This window comes from Coloeus monedula, assembly GCF_965178545.1.
Source record: "Coloeus monedula genome assembly, chromosome: 28".
Classification (NCBI taxonomy): Eukaryota; Metazoa; Chordata; class Aves; order Passeriformes; family Corvidae; genus Coloeus; species Coloeus monedula.
In genome coordinates, this window is record NC_138808.1 from 4,285,829 (window position 1) to 4,309,689 (window position 23,861).

General features: G+C 53.3%; 1 protein-coding gene across 1 annotated transcript; it reads left to right on the plus strand.

Annotated features, from left to right (window-relative positions):
* CDS2 (CDP-diacylglycerol synthase 2) lies at positions 1-22,410 on the plus strand. The gene is made up of 13 exons (XM_082298267.1): positions 1-100; positions 11,041-11,183; positions 12,033-12,129; positions 12,500-12,597; positions 13,413-13,552; positions 13,918-13,976; positions 14,367-14,449; positions 15,499-15,586; positions 15,936-16,004; positions 16,542-16,694; positions 16,975-17,094; positions 17,624-17,727; positions 18,331-22,410. Exons 1-13 carry the CDS (start codon positions 38-40, stop codon positions 18,458-18,460), a joined length of 1,347 nt encoding a protein of 448 aa, XP_082154393.1. The 5' UTR covers positions 1-37; the 3' UTR covers positions 18,461-22,410.
* The last annotated feature ends 1,451 nt before the right edge of the window (positions 22,411-23,861 follow it).

Consider the following 23,861-nt stretch of genomic DNA (forward strand, 5'->3'; position numbering starts at 1 on the left):
CGGCGGCGGGGCGCGGCGCGGCGGGCGCGGGTCCGGCATGAGCGAGGCGCGGCTGCGGCCCGGGCGCGGCCCCGGCGGGGCGCGGGACCCCCAGGACAAGGTGCGGAGCGGCCCCGGGGGGCGTGAGGGGACTGGGGGGACGGGGAGAGCCGGGGGCTGGCCGGGGAGCGCCGGGGGTCGCGGGGCCTGTGCGCCGCCGGGTCCCGGCGCCCCGCGGTGAGGCCGCTCTGCGGCCCCCGGGCTGCCCCGCGCTCGGGGAATTTGCCCCGCACTTGGTTTGTTCGCCCCTCGCGACACCCGCGGAGGAGCGGAGCCCGGCCCCGGGGGTGTTCCGAGAAGCGGATCCGCCGTGTGGGAGCGGAGATCTGGGCGTGAGCTGCGTTTGTGGGATGGCTCAGGTGGGGTCACAGCCCTGCCCTCAGCGCAGAGTTCGGTGCCTCCCAGGCCAGCCCCAGGGACTGAGGTGGGAGTTACAAACCTGCCTTTAGGGAAGGCTTTGGCGCCTCCGAAATCACCCCTAGGGAATCGGGTGGGGGTTACAAACCTCCCCTTAGCGAGGAGTTGGGTACCTCCTAAGCCGGCCTTAGGGAATCGGGTGGGGGTTCCGAATCCCTCGGGTTCCCTTAGGGAAGGCTCTGGTGCCTCCGAAGTCATGCCCAGGGAATGCCCTCCCAGCGAGGGTTCTGTGGGAGTTTAATGAGGGTTAACGTTGCCTTTCTCCAGAGGAAAGAGTTTGCTTTTTCACGGCAGAAGAGCCATGGGAAGCAAACCTGGCTCTGTTTTCCTGTAACGTCTCTTCTGTTCCAAGCCTGAGCCCGTCTGGATGCTTGAGGTTGCTCTGTGAGTCATTTGTCACCCTTGTCATCTCTGCTCCTGCGTCTCCCCGAAGAGGAAGGGACCAAGAGGAATAAACAGTCAGGGAAAACTTTGTAAATAACATTTGCAGGGTCACAGGGACCAAAGGCTGGAGGGAAAAGCGGTTCGTGCTGTGCTGGTGTTTAATGCACTTACCTTGGGAACGACCCTGGACTGGTCCATCAGCCCTCAGCAGCATCATATTGATGTTTTCTCCTAGTGCACGAAGGGTGCAGTTGAGAGCAGCATGAAGTCATCACACAAAACTCTTTTGCAATTTAAATGCAATTTTAATGCGATTTTAATGCAATTTTAATGCGATTTTAATGCGGTTTTTAATGCCAGTTAAACACCTGCTAGAGGCTGTGTGGGCAGGTTTGAGGAAACTTCGTTGTGCTGATGTGATCAGGGAGGGATCTGGGGCAGAAGGAGCCAGCAGTGGTGGGAATGGGTCACCCTGGTGTGGATCTGGAGGTTGGGCCTCTCTCACAGTAAGCTGGAGCTCTCTGCCACCACATTTCCTTACCTGAGGGAAGGGAGCTCTAAGATGGCTCCAGTTTTGTGGTGGTTGTGCAAAGGGTGAGGCCTCGAGATAAGTGCATTTGTCTCAGCTGGAATTTACTCTGCAGCAGAAAACCTTCAGGGAGTTTTCTATTCCAGAACTTTAGTGGGAGTTGGAAGACCTCCCTCGAGAGGCTGGCAGGGCTGGTGCTGCTTAACTGGTGCACAACAAACTCCCTGGGCCAGCTGGGATTCGCTTTAGCTCCTCGTGCTGTGCTCCTAAAGAAGGTCAGAGGGCTGCTATTCCCAGGGCAATCCTGTTATCTCCACGCCAGTGCTTTCACATATAATGAGCCTTCTGAAGGACCCCTCTGCTATTTCCTTCGAGTCAGCAACCTGGAGGTTCCTTACTAGAGAGAAGGAATGTTGATGCTCCTCGTAAAACAGCTCAAAATGAATTGCAAGAGAGAAAAAAGCAGTGAGGAACAGCTCCTCCGAGGTGCTGAATGTGATGTTTCCTAACAGAAGGCAGTGATGGGAGCAGAGAATTTCCCCAAATTGCCAAATGCAGCTGCTGGGAGGTTACCTGGTTACTACCCCTGCCCTCAGTGACACCCTCCTCAGCGTTGTGCTTTCCATGCTCGGTGGCAGGGTTTGATTTCCTGCCCTGAGATCCAGCAGTTGTGTTTTCAGTGCGGGGGAAATGCCTGGAAAAGCCTGGGAGCAGCGGAATTGCTCGTGTGTGTGCTGCTCCCGGTGCTCTGGGGCTGCCCAGGGCTCTGTGCAGGTGCTGCTCCGAGAGGGGACATTCCTGTGCCTGCTGGGGAGCCTTGCCAAGGGGAATAATTCAGCAGTGCATATTTTATTCGACAGAAACCCTGGAGGCTTCTGGAAAGAGCTCCCAGCTCTGTGTTGACAGAAACGCGCTCCAGCGGGATGCAAACATCGAGGCTGGGTTTTAGATCGCGGTGTTTTGTGCTTGTTGCCACTTTCCTGTTTTGGCACTGGGAAGTGAGAGACTGGATTCACTTTCTGCTGCTCTGACCCTTGCACTCTGGCCCAGCTTTGATGTGTCCCCCCTGCTGGCACAGCTGAGGCCGGGCTGCCTCAGGAGATCCTCGTGCCAGAACGTTTTAAAATCGATTTTTGTTAAAACCGCTGTGCAGCACAAAGTCTTCATCTCAGAGGGAACAAGGCAACATCTGTTTGTTCTGGTCAGTGAGCTCCCTCTCCTCTCTGTGATGAAAAGCCAGGGAACCTTGCCCTGGTGTTGCCTGTACCCACTGGCTGAGCACAAAGGATGCTGTTACCTGATGGTGTCTGTTGGTATTTGAGAGTGGATCGTGGAATCATGGAATGGTTTGGGTTGGGAGAGACCTTTGAATGGATCCAGTGCCACCCCCTGCCATGGGCAGGGGCACCTCCCACAGTCCCAGCCCTGTCCAGCCTGGCCTTGGACACTTCCAGGGATGGAGCACCACAGCTTTTGTGCCAGGGCTTAACCGTGAAACAAGTTCCAGTTTCTTACAGGTCCCACCCTCTCCCAAGGATATCCCGGTCTTTAGAGACTTGTTCTTCTGCTTTGTAGTCTCATTCATAATCTAAACCCAGAGGTCAGTGCCTTCCCTCTAGTGTTGTGTACATCCCACGAAACCACATTTTCACTGCAGCCCGCAAAGAGAACAGGAAAAGCGCAAAAGAAAATTGTTTCTTGGTGCCTGCCGAGCTCCTGAAGGCTCCTGCTGGTTTGGGGGGATTTTATGATCATTTCTCAGTAGCTGTTTGTACTTTGTGTGACTCCACAGTGAGGACTGGGGAGGTTTTCCTTTTCCATCTGCTTGCTGAGACATTGCACGAGCAGCTGTCTGTGCCAGGGTGGGATAACTGTGTCACCAAGGGTTTGATAAGGAAAATTCTGGTTCCTTCTGTGTCACCAAGGGTTTCGTGAGGAAAATTCTGGTTCCTTCCAGCCCGGTTTTGCAGGGGCCTGACAATGTGACTTTTATCTGGCTACATCTGGTCTGTGTGGTACAAAAAGTGAAAGACTCTGGCATCCAAGCCTCGTGATTTCTTGTGCTTCCAGGCATTTATTCCTTGTGCTTCCAGGCATTTTGCAAGAATTCCCTGGTGGTCTGATGTGCTCTGGAGATGCTGAGCTGAGCGAGGGCTCTGCTGTCCCTTGGGTCTGCTCAGGGGGGTGGAGGGTGGCTGGGGACAGTGGCCTGGGGTGAGCTGGAACGGGAGCAGCAGCTCCAGTTGTGGCTTTTAGCTTGGGAGAGGTGCAGGACACAGAGAAATAACAGTGCAGGCACTCTGGAGGTTCAGGCAATCTCAAATCCTGTTACTTCCCAGATTCCAGGAGAGCTCCTGCTAGTTGGGAGTTTGTGATAACAAGATGAGGCTCTTGCAGGACCAAACCCAATCAACCACTGCAGTGATGCCTCTCTTCGTCTCATCCACCATAAAGGCAGCCTGAAGTCCAAGTCTGCTTCCAGGTCCACTCCATAAGATTGTTTTTTTAATAGCTCTTAATATGATCTTGGGCTCAATTCCAAGCACCAGTTTCCTGAAGCACGAGCCTCATGTATTGCTGATAGATGTTCACAATCTCAGCTCTGCTGGGAGAGGACACTCCAGCCTTCCCTGCAGTTTGATGCTCGGCTCTGTATGTGCCTGACAACTCCTGGGCATCGTTAATTGTGGCCACAGGGACTGGGCTGGGTGTGTCCCTAGTGGAAAAGTGACTCTCAAATTTAACACCTTTGCCTGCACTTCCTTTGGTAGGTGTTTGACTTGGCCACTGCTCCTTTCACTGACCTGTGTCCTTGCTCAGTTGTGATGCCAGGGAAGTTTGATCCCAGGAAGATTTTGTCATTTTAAAGGTTGGATGGCTCTGTTTCCTTCTGTGTGCAGCACTTGTGTGTGACAGAGCGAGCAGGGAGACTCCCAGTGCTCACGTCAAACCCCCAAGCTGTTTTTCCTGTTACTCAGCCCTTTGCATAGTTCCGAGCTGGCTTCCCTTTCCTATCCTTGTTCAGTGAATGGGAGATTTATTTCTGTCTGCTCTGGAGGGCTGCACAGGTGAGTGTCCCCCTTTGCAGTGTTCCCTCACTTCCAGGCTGTCCTGTTTTCTGTGTTCCTGCTGGATCTTAGTGCATCTGGGAGCTTCTTCCCGGGCTCTCTCTTGCTGCTCCAGCACTCTGTCCTCGCTCCTGGTCGTTTGTTGTTATTATTGATAGTGGGATCAGGATGGCAGAGGTGATGGGGGATATTCCTGCTGTCCCTGGTGCAGGCTGAGGCACTCAGACTGTTCTGTCCATGGACAGTGTCTCTGCTCCTGCTTCCAGATGTGCTTGCAGTGCTGTCTGGGGGTGACTCCTGGGGGGGATGTTTGGTGCTGAGAAGAGGGAACTTGGGATGTTTGTGTGTATCTTCCAAGCAGGAAAAATCCCCAGGACCCCAGGGAGTTAAAACCCTTAAAATCACAGAATCCCAGACTGGTTTGTGTTGAGAGGGACCTTAATGCCTGCCATGGGTGCTCCAAACCCCGTCCAGCCTGGCCTTGATGACACCTGTGACTTCAGCAAACCACAGCTTTGGGTTGGTCAGGATCACACCTGAACACACTGGTCCAAGTGCACTCCTTGAGCAGTCCAGGTAAAGCCAGTGGGATGGACTGGGAGAGAAACGTGAGCAGGACAGTGCGAGATACCCCCTCAGAGTCAGCAGATTAAATGGCTTGGTAGGGTTTTCTTTTTTCTCTCGTCATGTTTTGGAAAAATCTGTACGAACTCCTGAGGAATTGAGGATCAGAAGCCACTGGCCTTGGCGTGATGCAGGCTCTCATTGCAGAGGACAAAAATAGCCTTTTCCTGCAGTAACCTCCCAGTGTGAACAGTTGCTGCAGAGCTGTTTGTTCTCCCTCTCGCTGCTCCCAGCTCTCCCAAACAACAGCAGATTGAAATGTCTGTGCAGGCTCCAGCAGACACAGCCCCAGCCTCCCTCAGGCACCAACTCCCAGCGGCTCTTGGAGCTCGGCTCTCCTGTTCCTGTGTCTCTGCAGGGAAGTGCCAGCTCAGAAATGCCCCAGGAGCACCAGGATGCCACTTAGACCCAGGAGAACCCAGAAGCTGCTCTCCAAAACGTCTCCATCACGTGTTCAGAGGGGGAGGCAGGTTCCTTTCTGAGCAGCAGGAAATTCTGGGGGAATGCCAGAACCACCCACCGATTTTTGTGCTCCTTTTGTACACAGCAGCTGGCGCCTGCTGCCTTTTCCTCCAGGATTTCCTGGAAGCAGCAGCCCCTGGAGTGGGTGCTGGGGGTCCCAGCAGAGGAGGAGCTCCTGCTGAGTCCCGGGGATGTGCGACTTCCATGAATCCTGTGCGACTTCCATGAATCCTGTGCGACTTCCATGAATCCTGTTTGCTCTCAGGGAGATCAGGCTCCTGTACCAGAGGCTTGTGCTGGCTGCAGACTGAGCCTGGCTCCCAGCACATCCCGTGGCTGAGCCGAACAAAGCCGGTGCTTTGGGATCAGGGATGAGTTTTCTCCGCTCTTTCAGCCACTGTGCAAACATTCCTGCTTTTTGTGATGTTATTATCTGCTAAAGGGCTCCATTTTTAGGCATGTCCTAATTTCCGTGCCTGTTTTCAACTGGAATGTGGTTATTTCGGGATGGGGAAGGCAGTCCTATATCAACATAAATGAAACCTGAGTTTTGTTGGTTTTTTAGACAACAAATCAGGCAGCCAGCACTAGGTGCCAGCTTGGTGGATGTCTGGGTGGGGGGGACATGAGAAACTTGAATTTAATTGCCCTGCAGATAATGTCACAGCACAAGACCAGGGTAAAAAACACTTGCAAAAAGACCCCAGTGCTTTTTGGGACCTTCCTACAAATCAAGCCTGGAAGTTTGATTCTTCCTTCTGGTGTTAATGGTCTCCAGACTTCTCTTGTTTCACCCTCCCGAGCTGTAAACCCCTGGAAGAGAATATCCTGTAATTTGGGAGTAATGGGATGAATTCTGGACCCTGGTGGGTCCCTCTGAGGTGGGTTTGGGGGGCACAGCAGCTCTGGGATGTGCTGTGGAGGTTAAAGCAGGGGGAAGAGGGGAGAGGAATGGAGCAGTTTCCCTGAATGTAGGAATTAAAGCCCCTTCTGGAAGACATTGAGGTTTCCATTACTGAGGCTGCTGGGTTTGTATTCATTAAATTAATTATATTTGCTTTGATCCTGCAGATGTTCTCAGAGGTGAGAACAGAGGTACAGTTGGTCCCTTTTGTTCCAGCTGCCAGCTCTGTTGCCTGAAAAAGCAACTCTATTTCCCTCTTCAGCATTTATTTTATAATAACATTTTCTGTCACAGCTTCTTGTTAAAATCTGGCAGGAAGTCTAAATAAAACAGTGCCTGCCTCCAAGGAAAGTACCTAAATAATGGCATTTCTTGAACTAATTTAATCTGCCAGCGTTGAATACTTAACTGTATATCTGTATTGGGCAGAAGATTTTTGGCAGGGAGAGAGCAGGCTCGTTTCTATGGCAACTGAGATCCTGTCGTGGATATTTGTGTAAAAAACCCAGCGCTCACGGCTTCCTCTGAGAAAACCATTTCAGTGTGAGCACAAATTTCTTACCACCTGCTTGAAGTAGTTGAGTTGTTTAAAGGAAGCTCAGACAAACTCATTTCTCTGGGTATCTTTTCTTCAGGGTGATGAAATCCCCGTTGACAAAGGTTGCTCAGAGCTGTTGATGCCATGAGTAGAAGAAGTGAGCAGGTATCTGGCTTTTCCCAGCTCCGGTTCAGCAGTCAGGAGAAACAGCCCTCGCAGAGATTTGGGGTTTTGCTCTTTCTCCTCATCACGACTTGTGTAGAAATCAAGGAATTAGGATAAAATGGACATTGCTGTCTTGGTTTTATTCCTGCATTCCTTTTTCCTTCTGTAAGAAGTGTTCAATAGTGAGACGATAAGTGGAGGAAGGAGCCCTGGGCTCACCTACAGAGCTGGACAAAAAAGCTCTTTAGTTTAATAACTCCATATTGGTTAAAACCCCCGAAAACAGTAAAAGCTTTTGCCTCTGATTGTGTTTTAAGAGCTGTAATGCTCACCATATAAAAGAAATGGAAGGATGAAGCCAGATGCCAAGGTAACCAGAGGGAAGGTCGGCTTTGCTCTTACTGAGGGGTTTTAGTGGTTTCCCAGCTCTGCATCCTGCACGTGGATGTCTGACGTCCTGAGTGTCCTGCCCAGGAGGAGGGGACACGGGGAATATCAGGAACTTCCAGGAAAAATGGGTGAGGGAGAGCTGTGGTAGGAGAATATGGAATAAATACAGCTGGAGACAGCTCTGTGCCCGTGCAGGAGCAGCAGTGGGAAGAGGTGGGATTGCTGGGAGGTGTCTGGGCACTGACTGGGATTGCTGGGAGGTGGCTGGGCAGCGACTGGGATTGCTGGGAGGTGTCTGGGCAGCGACTGGGATTGCTGGGAGGTGGCTGGGCAGCGACTGGGATTGCTGGGAGGTGGCTGGGCAGCGACTGGGATTGCTGGGAGGTGGCTGGGCACTGACTGGGATCTCTCAGAGGCTGCTCCCCTGGTGGTGGTGGTGTTGCAGGGGGGGTTTGGTGGAGCCCGAGCTCAGCCCAGCCCTGCCCTGCGCAGCTCCAAGCTTTTGCAGAAGCACTGCCTGTCAGGAGCTGAAATCCCCCCGGCACAGACCTGGGAGCATCCCTGCCTGTGACAGCAGCGCCCTGGGATGGTGATCCTCGGGAACACGGGGCTGGAGGACAGGAGAGCCGAGGAGATGTGTGGGAGGTGTCCCCAAGGCAGTGCCACAGGGTGTCCCCAGGCAGTGCCACAGCTGGATTCAGGGTGCATCACGTTCAGGCTTAAACACATTATTTAACACCCACTCAGCTGCTTAAACTGATGATTTGTAGGCTGATGGGGGCAATTTGCATAAAAGGTATAAAAATAGTGTCACTTACTGAGTCCTCTCTGTAGCCTGTATCTGGCACAATGTCCTATAAAATCTCAACGCTCCGATTCAGGGGGATCTGAGGAGGGAGAAGAGCTCACTCCTGGTGCTGCTCAGTTGTTTTCAAAGTGAAGATGTTAAAATGTCAGTTATCCCTCGCTTTGGCTGGCGATTTCTTCCATCAGGCTTAAATTGAGCGAGGAAGACATGGCAGGAATGAGTCCTGCATTTCATGTTGAGCCCTCACAACTTCCCTTTATGGTGACAAACCTCTTGATCAGCTCCTTTGTGCTCTCTGGGAATAACCTGGCAGTGTTTGTGGGAGCTGTGGGGATTGTGTTTGTGGCTCCACCTCTGCTGTTCCCAGTGCTGAGGGTGAAGTGGGGAACAGCTGGACTGACCCAGCGAGGCTCTGCTCCTCTCTTGGAGCCCTTTGCAGACGAGGTTTGGGTTGGTCTTGCCCTGCAGTTGGTGGCTCAGGTACCTGGTGATGTGGTTTTGCATGGATTTACCTGCAACATCTGTGTGGTGCAGGTGGTGTAGGGAATCAGTGCTGGGATCTGGCAGGGATCAGGCTGTGGCAGGGATCAGGCTGTGGCAGGGATCGGGCACGGCAGGGATCAGGACATCAGCTCGGTTGCACCATCAGATTCCTCAGTCCTTGAGCTTTTCTTTCACATTCTTGGCCAGGACTGGAAGTGAGGAAGGCACAGGTGCTCCTTCCCTTCCTTTTGGTCTCTCAGCACTTTGTGAAGCTTCTGCTCCCGTTGCCCCCAGGCAGGAATGATTTGCGTGCTCTGCACTTTGGGGAGTGAAACACAGGGATGCTGCTCCTTTTACCAGCCTTTGGTGGCTTATGTGGGGTGAGGGACACCGGGACTGCATGAGAAATGTGCTTGGGGATTTTCAGTTTAGCCTGTACAGAGGAGAAGCTGATTTTCCTCTGGCTGCAGCTATTTCGATTGCTCCCAGGGGAATTCTGCAGAGAATCCTTTTATTGGAGAAAGCATTGCAATGGGAACAGAGGCTGTAGCTAAATACAGAGCACAGATTGCCCAAAACCTGACCTGTGCTGTGCTCAAAGATGCCAAATCTGTGGTTTCCAGGGAGTTTTATCATTTCCAGTCTCTTTGCCTGCTGCCATTTGCAGCTGCCTTATGGATTTGAGTGTCTAAATGGCACTAAATCTCTCCAAAATCTGAGGTCCAAGTGGATTTTATGGGTCAGTTAAAAAACAGCTGAAAAAAAAGCCAGGTTGCATTTCACTGCCAGCTCCCTGAACCTGTGTGAGCGCTGGCAGAGGTGTTGGGTTGAAAGCAAACCCAAACTCTTCCTTCCCAGTGGATGAATGGGAAGAAGGAGCGTGGAGGAAGATAGAGAGGAGGTGACACTGGGTGCTGCTGGTGTGTGGCTGGAGCTCTGCTCATCCCTGGGAATAATCTCTGACATCACCAATGTATTTTTAGCTGCCTCCACCTGCCAGTGCCTCACTGTCCTTGTCTGATTTAAGATCCTGGCCTGCAGCCATTGACACGTTCCAGCTGGGGGAATAATTACCTTTTTCTGCTTTAAATAAGGGAGCAGCTCCAGCCTTCCTGCTCTACTGAACTCCAAATACTCCCAGCCATGAACTGCACCCAGCCAGCCCCAGCAGATCTGGTTGTTCTGGAGCTGGGCAGCGCTGCCTGGCAGCCCCAAGGGATGAAGTCTCTTTGTTTGCAGAGCTCCCAGCATTTGTCAGCTCAGCTCCCACTGTGCTTTTCCTGCAGGCACACTCACTTCTTCTGGAGTTTTCAGATCGCCTGTGGGCTGAGGCCAAGTGTGTGGACTCTGCCTTGCCTGGATGCTCCCCAGGGTGTGGCCCTTTCCTTCCTTGCTTCCAGGAGCGAGGAGCAGGGTGAAGCTGTGCAGCTGAAGCGAGGGGCAAAACGTGGAGCTGTGGGTTTGTCCTCTGTTCAGGAGCTGGGTCAGAGTGAAAACTGCCACTGGGAAGAGCCAGGACTCACCTGAAATCCCCTTCCCACCCCTGGGCTGGTGCAGAGCCTTCAGTAAGCGGTCTCTCCTGTGTTTATTTACCCCTAAACACAGGACTTTGCTCGGGGCTGGGTGCTGGAGCAGTCCAAGGGGCAGGGAAAACACAGAGCACGTGTGTCCCTCTCCAGCACCTCGGGTTTCCTCTGTGGCCAGAGGGGATGGTTGGGCCAGGGTGATAAGCCAGGCTCTTCCTCTTCAGCTGCCTGAGGATGGGCTCGGTGTTATTTTTAGTGTCCTCAAGTAGTCAGCACTTCAGAAGTCTGTCCGGGAGCCTTGAGCCTGTCCACTTGGAGGCCTTTCTTCCTGGTTAATTTGGGCAGTGTTACATTCTTTGAGATCTGCCTGGGGATTGGGACCTTGTAAAATTTCCTGCTAACAAGCCCCGGAGCACTTGCTGCTCTCTTGGAAATCCTCATTAATCAACTGCGGGGCATCTGTAGCTGTGCAGGGGGAACAGGCCCTTCTCTGTGCCTGCTGCTGAGGCTGAGGGACCATCCAACCCCTCCTGGACGCCACCTAAAACACCTGAGGATGTTTCTCATGGGTTTAACCCTGTGTAACACCCAGAATATTTTCTTCTCCTCCCTCTCTTGTGCCGAAGCAGAAGGGTGGTAAGTGTTGGAGCCCAGGGTCCTTCCGAGTGGCTGCTGAAGCTCCTTGGCTCTCTTTGACCTGCAGGAGTCAGAGTCTGAGAACAAGCTGGATGGAGAGACAGCGTCAGACAGCGAAAGCAAATCCGACTTCGGGGGCTCGTCCGCAGTGCCGACGTCGGATGACACTCCAGAGGTGCTGAACAGGGCTCTCTCCAACCTGTCCTCGAGGTAACCCTCCCTGAGCATCCTCCCCTGTGCTCTCCCAGTGGGGGCTGCTGGAAGCTGAAGGAGCAGCTCCCCAGCCTCTCCCAGCCCCTGGGGCCGTGGGAAGCAGCAGGGTCAGGGCTTTGGGTGGGAAAGGAGGGGGCAGAGCAGTGCTGGGGGGGTCTCGCTGCCTGCTGGGTCCTGGCAGGTCTGGGCCTGGGTGGGGCAGGCCCACAGAGCTCGTGGGTGGCTTTGGCAGCACTCACAGCAAAGGTTTGAGCTGCGGGGGCTTTTAGCCACTGCTCTGACTGAGTTCTGCAGGAATGCTTGAGGAATTGCACTGACAAGGACAGGATTTAGGAACAAGCCAGGGATATTCTCCACAAACTGCTTGGGAGGAAAGTGTCTTGTTTATGTCACAGCAGAAGGAAAGTGTCTTTCCTGAGTGTGCTGTGAGGGTGGGAGAGGCTCACAGAAGGAAAGCAGTGAGGGTACAACATGACAGGGGCCATCTCTCCTCACAGGAAGCAGTGCAGAGAGGGGGAGTGGTCCCCACTTTATTTGAATTTATCCTGCAGCTTGTCCAAGGTGTGGGAAAGCTGCAGCAGAACAGGAGCAGAGGCTGCCCTATCCCATTCCAGTGCCCTGGGAGGGCTCAGCACCTGGGTAAAGCTTTCTGCATTTAGTGGGGCTGAAGTGCAGCTGCTGCAGCGAGGCCTTTATCAGCACATCAAGGTCTCTCTGCACCGCTGAGAGGAAACTTGGGGTTTCCAGGGCTCAATTTCCTTCCTGTGACACACAGAGAGCACACTACTGTTTGTCTGCTTTGCTCTGTCTTGTCCTTCTCTGATGTTTTCCTTCTCCATTGCCCAGATGGAAGAATTGGTGGGTGAGAGGCATCCTCACGCTGGCAATGATCACCTTCTTCTTCATCATCATCTACTTGGGCCCCATGGTCTTAATGACAATAGTAAGTGCTCCAGAGAGGTGTCCTGACCTTCACTGCAGCGGGGGGAAGTTGCTGGGACACTGCTGGCATGGGGAGCTCAGGACCTTGTGTCCTAGAGGTCCTGGATTCCTCTCTCCGTGGAGGAAACCCGGGAGGAATCTGCTGGTCAGTATTTGGCTGCAGTTGGAACTAACACGAGGAGTTTTTAGAAACCTCCTTGGCAGAGGAAAGAGGAGGGAAAAACGACATCCTGAGCTTCCCATGTGGGGTTGGGAGGCTCCTGCAGCTGCTGAAGGACCTTTTGCTCTGCACATGCTTGGTTTTTGTCTCCTCAAGGGAAGAGGTGTTTAACCAACAGGAATTACAGTGCCTGGATGTGTTTTCTGTGCAGGTGATGTGTGTCCAGATCAAATGTTTCCACGAGATCATCACCATTGGCTACAACGTGTACCACTCCTATGACCTGCCCTGGTTCAGGACGCTCAGCTGGTGAGTGAGGGGCTGCTCCCCATCCCTGTGTGCAGCACTGACACCTCCCCTGCAGCACCCAGGGGACACAGCCACAGGCCCTGGGCTGCTGTGTGCTGACAGTGACCTGTGCTGGCAGCACTTGTAAAGGAAAATCACAGAATCCCAGGATGGACTGGCTTAGAAGGGACCTTAAAGCCCATCCAGTGCCACCCCTGCCATGGGCAGGGACACCTCCCACTGTCCCAGGCTGCTCCCAGCCCCGTCCAACCTGGCCTGGGACACTGCCAGGGATCCAGGGGCAGCCCCAGCTGCTCTGGGCACTCTGTTCCAAGGCCTCACTCCCCTCACAGGGAGGAATTCCTTCCCAATATCCCAGTTAACCCTGCCCTCCTTCAGCTCAAGGCCATTCCCCCTTGTCGTGTCACTACATAAGGGCTGTGGAGAGGGCAGGAGTGGGGCTTTTGGGGCACAGAAGCCCCAAAAGTGGGCTCCAAAAAGGTGGCTCTGTGAGGTATGGAGCAGGTGACTGGTTTTGGGATGCACAGGATGTGGGATTTTGGGAGGCAGAGGCCAGTTGACCAGTGCCACCTAAAGACAGAGTCTTTGTGCATCACGGCCAACCCCAAATGCCAGCTGTGACCCATCCCAGAGCAGGGCTCAGAGGTGCAGCCACTCCTTGGAAGGAAGGTGACATTTCCGAACTGGGGGAGGCAGCTCTGGCTGGCAGAAGCAAAAGCTGTGGGCAGCATCCTAGAGCAGTGTCAGAACCTCAGGGATCAGCCACTTCAGGAGCCTTTTGGGGCTCCTGCTGACGAGATTCCCACCCTCCCCAGGTACTTCCTGCTGTGTGTGAATTATTTCTTCTACGGCGAGACGGTGACAGATTATTTCTTCACCCTGGTGCAGAGGGAGGAGCCCCTGAGGATCCTCAGCAAATACCATCGCTTCATTTCCTTCGCCCTCTACCTGACAGGTGGGCACCACCTGATAATGTCGGGGATGGAGGGGAGAAATCTCCTGCCTGGAGTGCTGTGTCCAGTGCAGGATTGTCTCTGCTCCCCAGGGATGCTGTAACTGGGCTGCATGGGGAGAGTTGTGCTGGCAAATCTTTTCCATGAGGTTCTGGAGGAGAAAACTCCATAATCTTCCTGGGACAGCCAGGTTGTTCATCTGTCCAAGTGCTGCTTGGTGTGACTTCCACAGCAGTGCTTTTCCCACTCCACAGTGCTTCTTTATTCAAGTAGAACCCCCAGCAGCTGTGCAATATCGTGGACCAGAAGTATTTCTGACTGTTGAAGGCACATTCCCACCACTGACTTTCCTTCTGTCTCTCCTCAGGTTTCTGCATGTTTGTCTTGAGTCTGGTGAAGAAACACTATCGCCTCCAGTTCTACATGGTGAGGTTAAAATTCAGGTCCTGGTGAGGTTAAAATCTGGGGCCTGGTGAGGTTAAATTCAGGTCTTGGTGAGGTTAAAGTCTGGGGCCTGGTGAGGTTAAAGTCTGGGGCCTGGTGAGGTTAAATTCAGGTCTTGGTGAGGTTAAACTCGGGGCCTGTGGAGATGCCAGGCCAGTGTTAACCCCATGGTGCCAAAATAACTCAGGACAAGACAGCTCATCCTGTTTATTTGGCTGGTTAACAAACAGTAGATAATAAATGAGTTTTCTGCGGGTGAGGTGCCCTGGTACCCTCGTGCTTGAGCTGTTCTGAGGAGCTCTGAGCACCTGAGCTGGGCAGTGCTGGCAGTGGCTCTGGGCAGGCTGGACAATGTGCTCTCCTCTCTTCCAGTTTGGCTGGACCCACGTGACGTTGCTGATTGTTGTTACCCAGTCACACCTCATCATCCACAACCTGTTTGAAGGAATGATCTGGTGAGTTTGCTCTGCCTCCTGAGCTGCTTTGGTTTCTGCAGCCTGAAAAAGCTGTGTTTTCACAGCATCCCAGACTCGTTTGGGATGGAAGGGGCTTTAGTGATCATCCAGTGCCACCCCTGCCATGGGACACCTTCCGCTATCCCAGCTTGCTCCAAGCCCCCTCCAGCCTGACCTCGGACACTTCCAGGGATGGGGGAGTCCAGAACCTCTCTGGGCAACCTGTGCCAGGGCCTCACCACCATTACAGTAGGATTAAATTCCTAATATCTAATTTTTTTAATCTCAAAATTCAGTTTTGAGTTAAAACTTCTCTCACAAAAACAAATGGCCAAGGAGAAGGTGCTTCCTGTGAGGGACCAGCCTGTTCAGAGCAGCAAAACATTGAGTGAGTCCTCAGAGACTTGGGACTTGCTTTGTGCCACTTCAGCATGTAGAGAGATGTTGCAAAGGAGAATTTTGTAAACTTGCTGTGGGGTGCAGGGACCTTTCAGGTGGCATTGGGGCTGGGTGGGTGCTTTCTGCTGATACCCAGAGCCCGAATGGCCAGGGAGGTGCTGCTCCTGTGGGGCTTCAGCACTGAAAGGCAGGAGGGGGCTGCTGCCACCTCAGTGCAGCTGCTGTGCACAGGGGAGGCCCCTTTGGTGGTCCTGCCAAAACCAGCAGGGCCAGGAATGAATTCTGGCCACTTTGAGGCTCACGTTCCTCAGTTTGCCCCAGCCAGCCCGGAGTGCGCTGGGACCCTCCTGCTGACTGCCAAAATGCAGGAAATACTTCCACAGGAGGTCAGGAGGGGAGAGTCCAACACCCTGCTGAGGGTGGCTAAGGAAAATGTGCTGCAAACAGGCCACTGTGGGCACACAACCTGCTTTTTAGTCCAGAGCACTGGAGAAACCCTCAGATTCCCCTTGGAGCTTCCCGTGGTTGTTCCTTGCACTGCACTGGAGGAGGGGACATTGGTGTGGTGGCACTGCAAAGTGCCTTGTGGTGGCAGCTGCTCACTGAGCCCTGGAGTTGTGTGATGATGGTTTGACCCTTGTCCCCTGCAGGTTCATTGTCCCCATCTCCTGTGTGATCTGCAATGACATCATGGCCTACATGTTCGGGTTCTTCTTCGGCCGCACGCCGCTCATCAAGGTTTGGGACACTTTGGGGGACAAAATGCCAATTTTGGTTCCTTTGGGTCCCCCAGCTCCCCCAGCTCCTGCTTTGTGGCCTCTTATGGGTCTGAGGCAAGCCTCCAGATTAAACCTGGTGTGCATCCCAGTCTTTGAGGCTATAAAACTAAATCACTGAACCGTTTAGGTTGGAAAGATCGAGTCCAGCCATGAATGAACCATTTCAGACCGAGGTTCTGGGGTCAGCTTCTGACCAGACTCTTACTTGTGGGGTGGTGGCCCTCTGTGTTGGCCTCAGCAGTTCACAAGTGGGGAAGGACTGCAGAGGTGTATCAATAATCATCCCCCTCTCTCTCTCTCTCTGGCAGCTCTCCCCAAAGAAGACCTGGGAGGGTTTTATTGGAGGATTTTTTTCCACCGTTCTGTTTGGATTGCTGGTAAGTGGCCATCATGGTGCTTCCTCCACTGCAGTTTTCCCTTCATAGGGTCACGGTATTTTGTTTAAAAAATGCAGTCAGGCTTGAATCTCTGTCAGATATTTCAGCTTTCCTTGCTGCCCAGGGTTTGAAGTGGTCCCTGGCTGTGTGCAGACCCTGCTGATGGAGCCAAGTGCTGGAGGAAGTTTTCAGTCCCTGTTAAACCTGTGATGTGCTCGTTACAATAATTAACCATTTTCCCTCTGCTGCTGTTGGATGGTGCTGTGCATCATTTCAGGGGCTGTGTGGGGAATTCCACACTCCTGGAGTGTTTTGCCCTGTTTTTATGTCCCTCTCTGTGGCTGTTGTTGCTGTCCCTCCACCTCAGGGTGCAGCCTGCTCACTGCCTTTCCTCTGCCTTCAGCCAATTACTGCTGCTCAGGGCAGTGATCTCCTTAATGAAGCTGGGAGCATGGTTCCCTCCTCCCTCATCTCCTTGCATGGCCTCTCCCCTGAGGAAAGCACTGATCATGTTTCCTTTGTCTCTTTTTCCTGGAGCTGTCCTATGTGATGTCTGGGTACCGCTGCTTCACCTGCCCCGTGGAGTTCAACAACGACACCAACAGCTTCACCGTGGACTGCGAGCCCTCCGAGCTGTTCCAGCTGCAGGAGTATAACATCCCCGTGGTGCTGCAGTCTGTGGTGGGCTGGGTACGACCCTCTCTGCTCCCTGGGTCTCATTTAGTGGGATAGGACCCCTAAGGAAAGAGCAGGGCTGTGTTTCGATGTGAAGGAATGTGACAGAGGTGCATCCAGAAATAAGGGGAATGTAGTGGTGCCTGTTGTTGACTGAGACACCAAAGGAATTATCCCAAGTCTGGTGGGACATGAACCCATGTGAAAACCAACTGAGCTAAAGCCTGGGGGGCAGAGAAGGAGGGGCAGGCAGTGCTGTTCTCACTGGAACCCCCGTGTGCTGTTTGTCCTGCAGAAGACAGTGCGGATGTACCCCTTCCAAATCCACAGCATCGCCCTCTCCACCTTCGCCTCCCTCATCGGGCCCTTCGGAGGCTTCTTTGCCAGTGGCTTCAAGAGGGCCTTCAAAATCAAGGTGAGGATGGAGAAAGTCATGGAGGTTTTGGGGAGGAAACACGCAGTGGGTGCTGCCACTTGGTGCAGTCCCAGAGCTCCGAGGGAAGGGAGGTTTGTTCAGTCACAGATAAGATGCTGGAGCAGGATCTGGGGTTTTTTTGACCAAAAGGAAAGAGACCTTAAGATTTTAATTGTGATATTCTAAACCCTGCTGTGGTGCAGGTAGAGGAAGGAAGATCCAGCCAGGAAATTTTGCAATCTGAGGTTTCCCTTGATGTCTTGCAGGCTGGTTTTACATATAAACAGCCTGTGCTCAGTTAAGATGCCTTGAAAGGCAAGGCAGGGTGGCAGCAGATAAACATTGGCCTTCCCTGACCTTCGAGTAACAGAGCAACATCCAAAAGCAGGGAGACGTGAAACAAAATGTTTCCTTGGTCTGACTTTGCCTTCTGGGAAGAACTGGAGCAGGGGGTGAGTGCAGTGAGGGAGGGCACAAAAGCAAGCACAGGTCCTGGGGAGGGCTCAGTGCAATCCCTCTGCTCCCACAGGACTTCGCCAACACCATCCCAGGGCACGGGGGGATCATGGATCGCTTCGACTGCCAGTACCTGATGGCCACCTTTGTCAACGTGTACATCGCCAGCTTCATCAGGTGCGTGGGCCCTGCTGGGCTGGGGGCTTCCTGTCACTGCCAGGGCTGGGAATCACAGGCAGTTGTGCTCCTGGATAGATTAAACAGCTGGAAGTACAACACAGAGGAAATGGAGCTTGAGGAGGGGAAGCACCTTTAGCAGAGCTGGAAACACAACCCTCACTTCCCATGGGCTGCTGTTATTCCAGTCCCACTGAAACTCCTCCATGCCCCTTCTGTGAATCTTGGACAGGTTTCTAGAGTCAAACGAGCAGGAAAATCTAATTTTGCAGCACTGACAAGCATTCTGTAGCCAAGCACAGAGGAAAAAGCCTGTGGGTGCATAAAGGATGTGCTGGGGGAGCTGTGGAAGTGCCTGTATGTGGCTGCTTTGAATTCCGAGGGGCAGCACCTGCTGATAAGATGCACAATCCTCTTCAGATAGATTGGGTTTGGGGTGTTGCAGCCTCCTGTGCCTTTTGAGTCCATTTCCACATCCCAGATGGAGTTGGGCTCCCAGGGGAGACCTGGGGAAGGAATGGACAGCACAGCAATGAATGTCAGCCCATTATTCTGATGGAATTGCCCTTGAGCCCCATTGCTGACGAGGCTTTTGTGTTGCAGAGGCCCCAACCCAAGCAAACTGATCCAGCAGTTCCTGACCCTGAGGCCAGACCAGCAGCTCCACATCTTCAACACGCTCAAAGCACACCTGGTGGACAGGGGAATTTTGGGGAGCCTGGAGGACGCATAGACAGGAGGTGGTTGGAACAGGACTGAAAACAGACAGGCCTCCTCCAGGGAATTCCTGGCTTGCCTGATTTAAGACAATAACAAGGCCTCATTTCACTGTAACTTTTCTTCCTTTCTTGGTAAATGTTTGCATTTGTGGTTTATTTTTTTTTTTTTAATAATATATTTATAGAGCTTTGGTTCAAATGAGCAAATCTTGGGTTTGTAGCTGAGAAGGAGTTAAGGCTTGGAAGGACTGTTGGGTGGAGCAGGAGGGTGGGATTCTCCTGGTGGACTCTTCTGAACCTTTGGGGTGTGTGGGCAGAGCTGAGCTTTCCCTGTGAGTGGGTTTTGCAGGGAATGCAGAGCCTGGCAGGGAATGGGAGGCTGTGCCCTGCCCTGACCCTCATGCTCAGGGTGGCAGCCCTGGGGACCATCCTCCTCTCCAGGGACAACTGGGAGTGCAGTGGGAATTGTCCCAGCCTGTGGCAATCTCCTTGCACAAGGTATTTGCAAGAGGATCTTGTACTAACCCAGCCCTGTTTCCTCTGCCCAGCCCTGCACCTGCAGCTGCTCTCACCTGCCTCTCACATTCCCTCCCTTCAGGGCTGATATTTTGGCAAATCAGATTTTTGTAACCAATTAAACCAGGAACAGAATGGGGACGAGGAGTCAAGAAAGTGGCAGTTGTGTGTGGGAGGTTCAGATTCCTTCAAAACTGATGGAAGGAAATAAGTTTTAAAGAACATTGAAGTTTCACTGAGCAATTCCTGCCAAGTGAGAACAACTTTTACATAGCTTGGTTTGTTTTGCCCCATTAACTAACCTTTAAGAACCACACTTCTTCATTTCTCCAAGGTTGGAAACCCCACACTGGGCTATGTGAAGTAACCTGGGGAGCAGTTTCCAGCCGGGTTCGTTGCCGGGTGGGCTCCAGCTGCAGCTGGGGGTTTTGTTTTCTTTCAGGGATCATGTCTGTTCATTACTTGAGTTGTAGAAGTCGTGCTGCTGAGTTTACCACGGTCTGTGTTGCATTTCAGTCTGGGTTCATTTCTCTGCAGGCTTCTGTCCTGCTTTGCTTACTGAATCTTGTCAGAAATAGTTTGTACTTTATAGCTGCAAGTTTTACCGAAGTACTTTCCTTTATTTTGTCATACTTTTTTATTATTTAAAAATGAGAGCCCTAAAGATTGTAAAACTTTCCTTTTTTTGGTTGTTTTTTTTTTTTTTTGTGATCAGATAGTGAAAATATCCCCATTTACACCTCATGCAGTGTTCCCAAACACAAGGTGACTCTGATTTTCTTTTTTTCCATAGTTTGTGCATGGGAGAGAGAAACTTTACCTGATTTTAACCTGGGGAAGGAGTGACAGGGAGAGTTCACACAGAAGTACCTTGGTGTTTTCAAGCAGTTGCTGCCATAAACCTTTAGCCACAGACCCCCCACAGGAGACCTGCACCTGCTGCGAGCTGGCTTGGCATCGACAGAAAATAAACCACCTGAAAATACCCCAAATTCAGAGTTTTTACTCCATATTCTGCTTCTGCCACTGCTTTCATTTACCCTGAGTATACCAGAGAGCTCATGTGTGTGTAAATACATGGAGCAGGTCCCAGCCTCTCCCTTGCATTTCTGTGGGACTGTGGTGGGCTCTGCTTTGTCTCCCTGAGCAGGAGGCACAGGGCAGAAGGTCATACTCCAAGTGCAGGTGTTTGATGGAAAGCACAGGCTGCAGAGAAGGCTCTGGTTTTATGAAGTATTCTCAGTTGGTGCTGGCAAAGTTCTGCACTGAGCCAGGTCAGGATTGGGTTTGGGGTTCACACAGATTTTCCTGGTTGTGGAGACTGTTCCCTTCCAGCTTGAATTGGGCAGGGGTTTATTTTCTGTCGACAGAACCAATATTGGTCCAAGCCCCTGATACAGAAACTGCAGAGGAGAAAGGAGGTGCTTCCATCTGGCTTTGCCCAGGGGCAGTGTTTGGGCTGTGTTTCATGAGGGTTTGCCTGAGTTCAGCGGGGCAAAGTGAGGCCCCTGTCAGGAGCAGCCGTGGGAGCAGGGTGGGAGTGCCAGGGTTTGGTTTGCCCTGGGACCAGCTGGATTCTCCCTGCCCATTGCCAAAATCCCTTGTCGTGGCTGTTGGGTCACAGGCAGAAGTGACAGTGTTGATAAATATTACAAAGGTGTGCTCTGTTCATAGTGAGAAATTTCTCCGGTGGGTCTTTAGTCTCCTGCTCGTCTGCTTTAAACCTTTCCTTCCTCCTCTGGTGTAATTAGCGGGGCAAAGCTTTGCTGCAGGCCCAGCTTTGGGGCAGATCTGGGCTTTTCCCGAGGGTGTAAGTGCTGGATGTGGGCACTGGAGGGCAAAGCAGTTCCACGGAGTGGCTGCGAGAGGAGCAGCAGCAGCAGCTGCAGCTCTGCCTGTGGGTGGCTTCCCCGGGCAGAAATTCCCGATCAGCTTTATTCCTGCGTCCTCTTGGAAGGGTGGGATTCCAAACCTGGGCTGCTCCCCACGGGGAAAGCTGCCTGGGAAGGGTTTCCTGCCTGGAAGTTCATTACAGGGAGTGGGAACGGTGGATCCACGGGGAGGTGGGGATTGTTGGGATTATTTCCAAGTTGTGCAGATGAACTCACGGGAGTGGGAGCTGGACCCTGGATTTGGGTTGGAGGGAGCCTGGACTCTTGTCCCACCTCCCTTGCCACGGGCAGGGAATCTCTCACGAGGCCAGGCTGCTCCAAGCCCCATCCAGCCTGATCCTGGGCACTGCCAGGGATGGGGAGTCGGCAGCTCCCTGAGCAAAGGTGAAAAGCTGCTGTTCCTGAGGGAGTCTCTGAGGGAGGAACCGATGCCGAGGGATGTGCAGCAGCACGCATGGCCCTGCAGGACCTTGGTGGTGCTGCAGCTCTCAGGAATTTCGGTGTGGAGGGGCCGGAATGGCCCCAGGGCTGGTGGGTGAGGAGAGAGATGGGGAAGCGCTCCAGCTGCAGGGCTGGAGCTCAGCGTGGCACAATCGTTCTGGTTCACAGCGGGCTCCAGCAGCAGGAAGCTCCAAAGGGAAGAGCAGAGCAGCAGGGGGAGGTGGTGTCAGCTGGGATTTGTGTGTGTGGGCTGGGAGGAAGGGACAGGAAGGATTTGGTCAGTGTGGTGTGGTGTGGGAGCCACCTCTGCACCAGGGTCACCGCACAGGCAGCCAGGGAGTGTCCACAGGGAGGGCACTGGAAGCTGCTGTGGTGTGTGAGGGGCTGGCAGTGCTGGGCAGGGCTCTGGGCACCCCCAGTGTTTGTTTGGGTTTGGACACAGGTTTGATGCACAGCTGGGCTGGGCCTGTGGACACCTCGGTGGGAATTGGCTTTTCCCTGCCTGGGTGTAGCCCAGCTGGGTTTGCAGGGCCGAGGCAGGGCCAGCCTGCTCAGGGAAGCACCAGGCCTGGGTTCTGTGGGATCAGCCGGGGTTCATCAGACATTCCCTGCGTGAAGGGCTCAGCAGTGCCCCTGAGCTGAAGGGGCAGCTCCTGCGTGGCTCACAGAGCTGGGGATCCTGCAGCATCACCCACAGCTTGGCCCCAGGCTGTGGGATCCCAGTGCTGCCTCCCAGGGAATGTCTCCTGTGTCCCGTGTGTGCAGTGAGCCCCCCCAGCCTGGCTGCAGTGGGGTCCTGCCCTCTCTCCCTTCCCCCTGTGCGTGGTGGGAGCAGGGCAGGGCTGGGTGGGCACATCCAGCCCCTCCTGGGGACAGCCCAGTCCCTAAAGCATCGCATGGAAGCTCCCGTGGCCTCTCCCTCGGTGCCCAGCCCCGGGCTGGCAGCTCTGTACTCCTGTAGTCCCTGTGTAATCCCAGATCTCCAGCCCTGGCCTGCTCCCACCACTGGCTTCTTTCTCTGTGCATTGCTCCTTTGATTCCGGTTTTAGCTACACACGTAGAGTTGCCTTTCTTTGACCGAATGTTCGAATGTGAAATATTGTATATTTTAAAGTATTTACCCTATTTATATACTGTATGTTACTGTTAAATAAATATAAATTCCATTACCTCTAGGGGAGTTTGAGTCAGCGCTCTGGGACGCTCAAACCTTTCCGTGCTCCACAGGGCAGCTCTGGGTGTTACAAACTCACATTCCCTCATTCCTTGCCCTGTAGCTCCCCTTCCTCAGGGGTTTTCCCCAGAGCAGACCGGGCTGCAGCAAGGACAGGGGTGGGCAGGACTGGACCATCCACGTTCTGCATGAACAGCCCCATTCCCAGTGGGATTTTTGGTGACCCCGGGGTTGGATCATCCAGGCTCATCTTGATCAACGATGGGGGAAGTGTTGCCACTGCTCCCCCTGCAAAATCAGCTCAATTTACCTGAAGACTTCACTGGGAATGTGAAAAATCGTTGGGAGTTCCACTTACCATAAGTTATTCTTTCATTTCAGCCCTTTCTCCAGCCTTGCCTGGGGTCAGGAGGGCAGAATCCTCTGTTTACCCAGGAAAATGCTACTTTTAGCTCTGGTGTTATTTTGTCTGTTTTTGACTTATCAGCTAAGCCAAAGCAGCCCCTCAGCAGCCTCTCAGGGCTTCCTGTCACTGTGGGCACTTGCAGACAACCTCAGCCTCCAGCAGCAGCAGCAGAGCTTGACTCTCGATGGGATCCCTGCGAGGTGGCTCCAAAGCCCAACTCCCACATTCCAACTGCTGCTCCCAGTCCAGCAGGGCATTGCTGGGCAGCACCGGGCAATATCCAGCAATTTGTGAAGCAACTCGAGGGCTGAGCAATCGTTTGGTGTTAAATCTGTCAGAAAAGGGACTCTGGAGTCCTCAGGCAGCCGTGGAGCTGCGGCACCAGGGCCGTGGGTGACAGTGCCAGGCAGAGCTGATGGCCCAGCCCAGCCCAGTGCCAGCCCTTCAGCTGCAGCTCCCCCCTGCCTCCCCCCCATCCTGTGCCAGTTTAATTCAGTCAAACATGGAAAACTGCAAATTCCCACTGGGAATCCTGGTGCCCGCTGTGCTCCAGCCCCAGACAGACAGTGAGCCGCAAGCCAGGGCTGCCTCCCTGTGACCTGCTCTCCATGAGATCCTGATGGAAGAGGGATGTAAAAACAACCTTAGGGGCTGAGATTTGCCTTTTTTAGGTCCTGCTGAGGCATGGTAGGTTTAGATTGGATATTGAGAGGGAATTCCTGGCTGTGAAGGTGGGGAGGCCCTGGCAGAGGTTGCCCAGAGAAGCTGGGGCTGCCCCTGGATCCCTGGCAGTGCCCAAGGCCAGGCTGGACATTGGGGCTGGAGCAGCCTGGGACAGTGGGAGGTGTCCCTGCCCATGGCAGGGGTGGCACTGGATGGGCTTTAAGGTCCCTTCCAACCCAAACCATTCCAGAATTCCATGGTTCAGCTCAGGAACAGGCTGCTCTGAGGGGTGGCTAAGAAAGGAGCAGGAGGTGGCTGAAGCA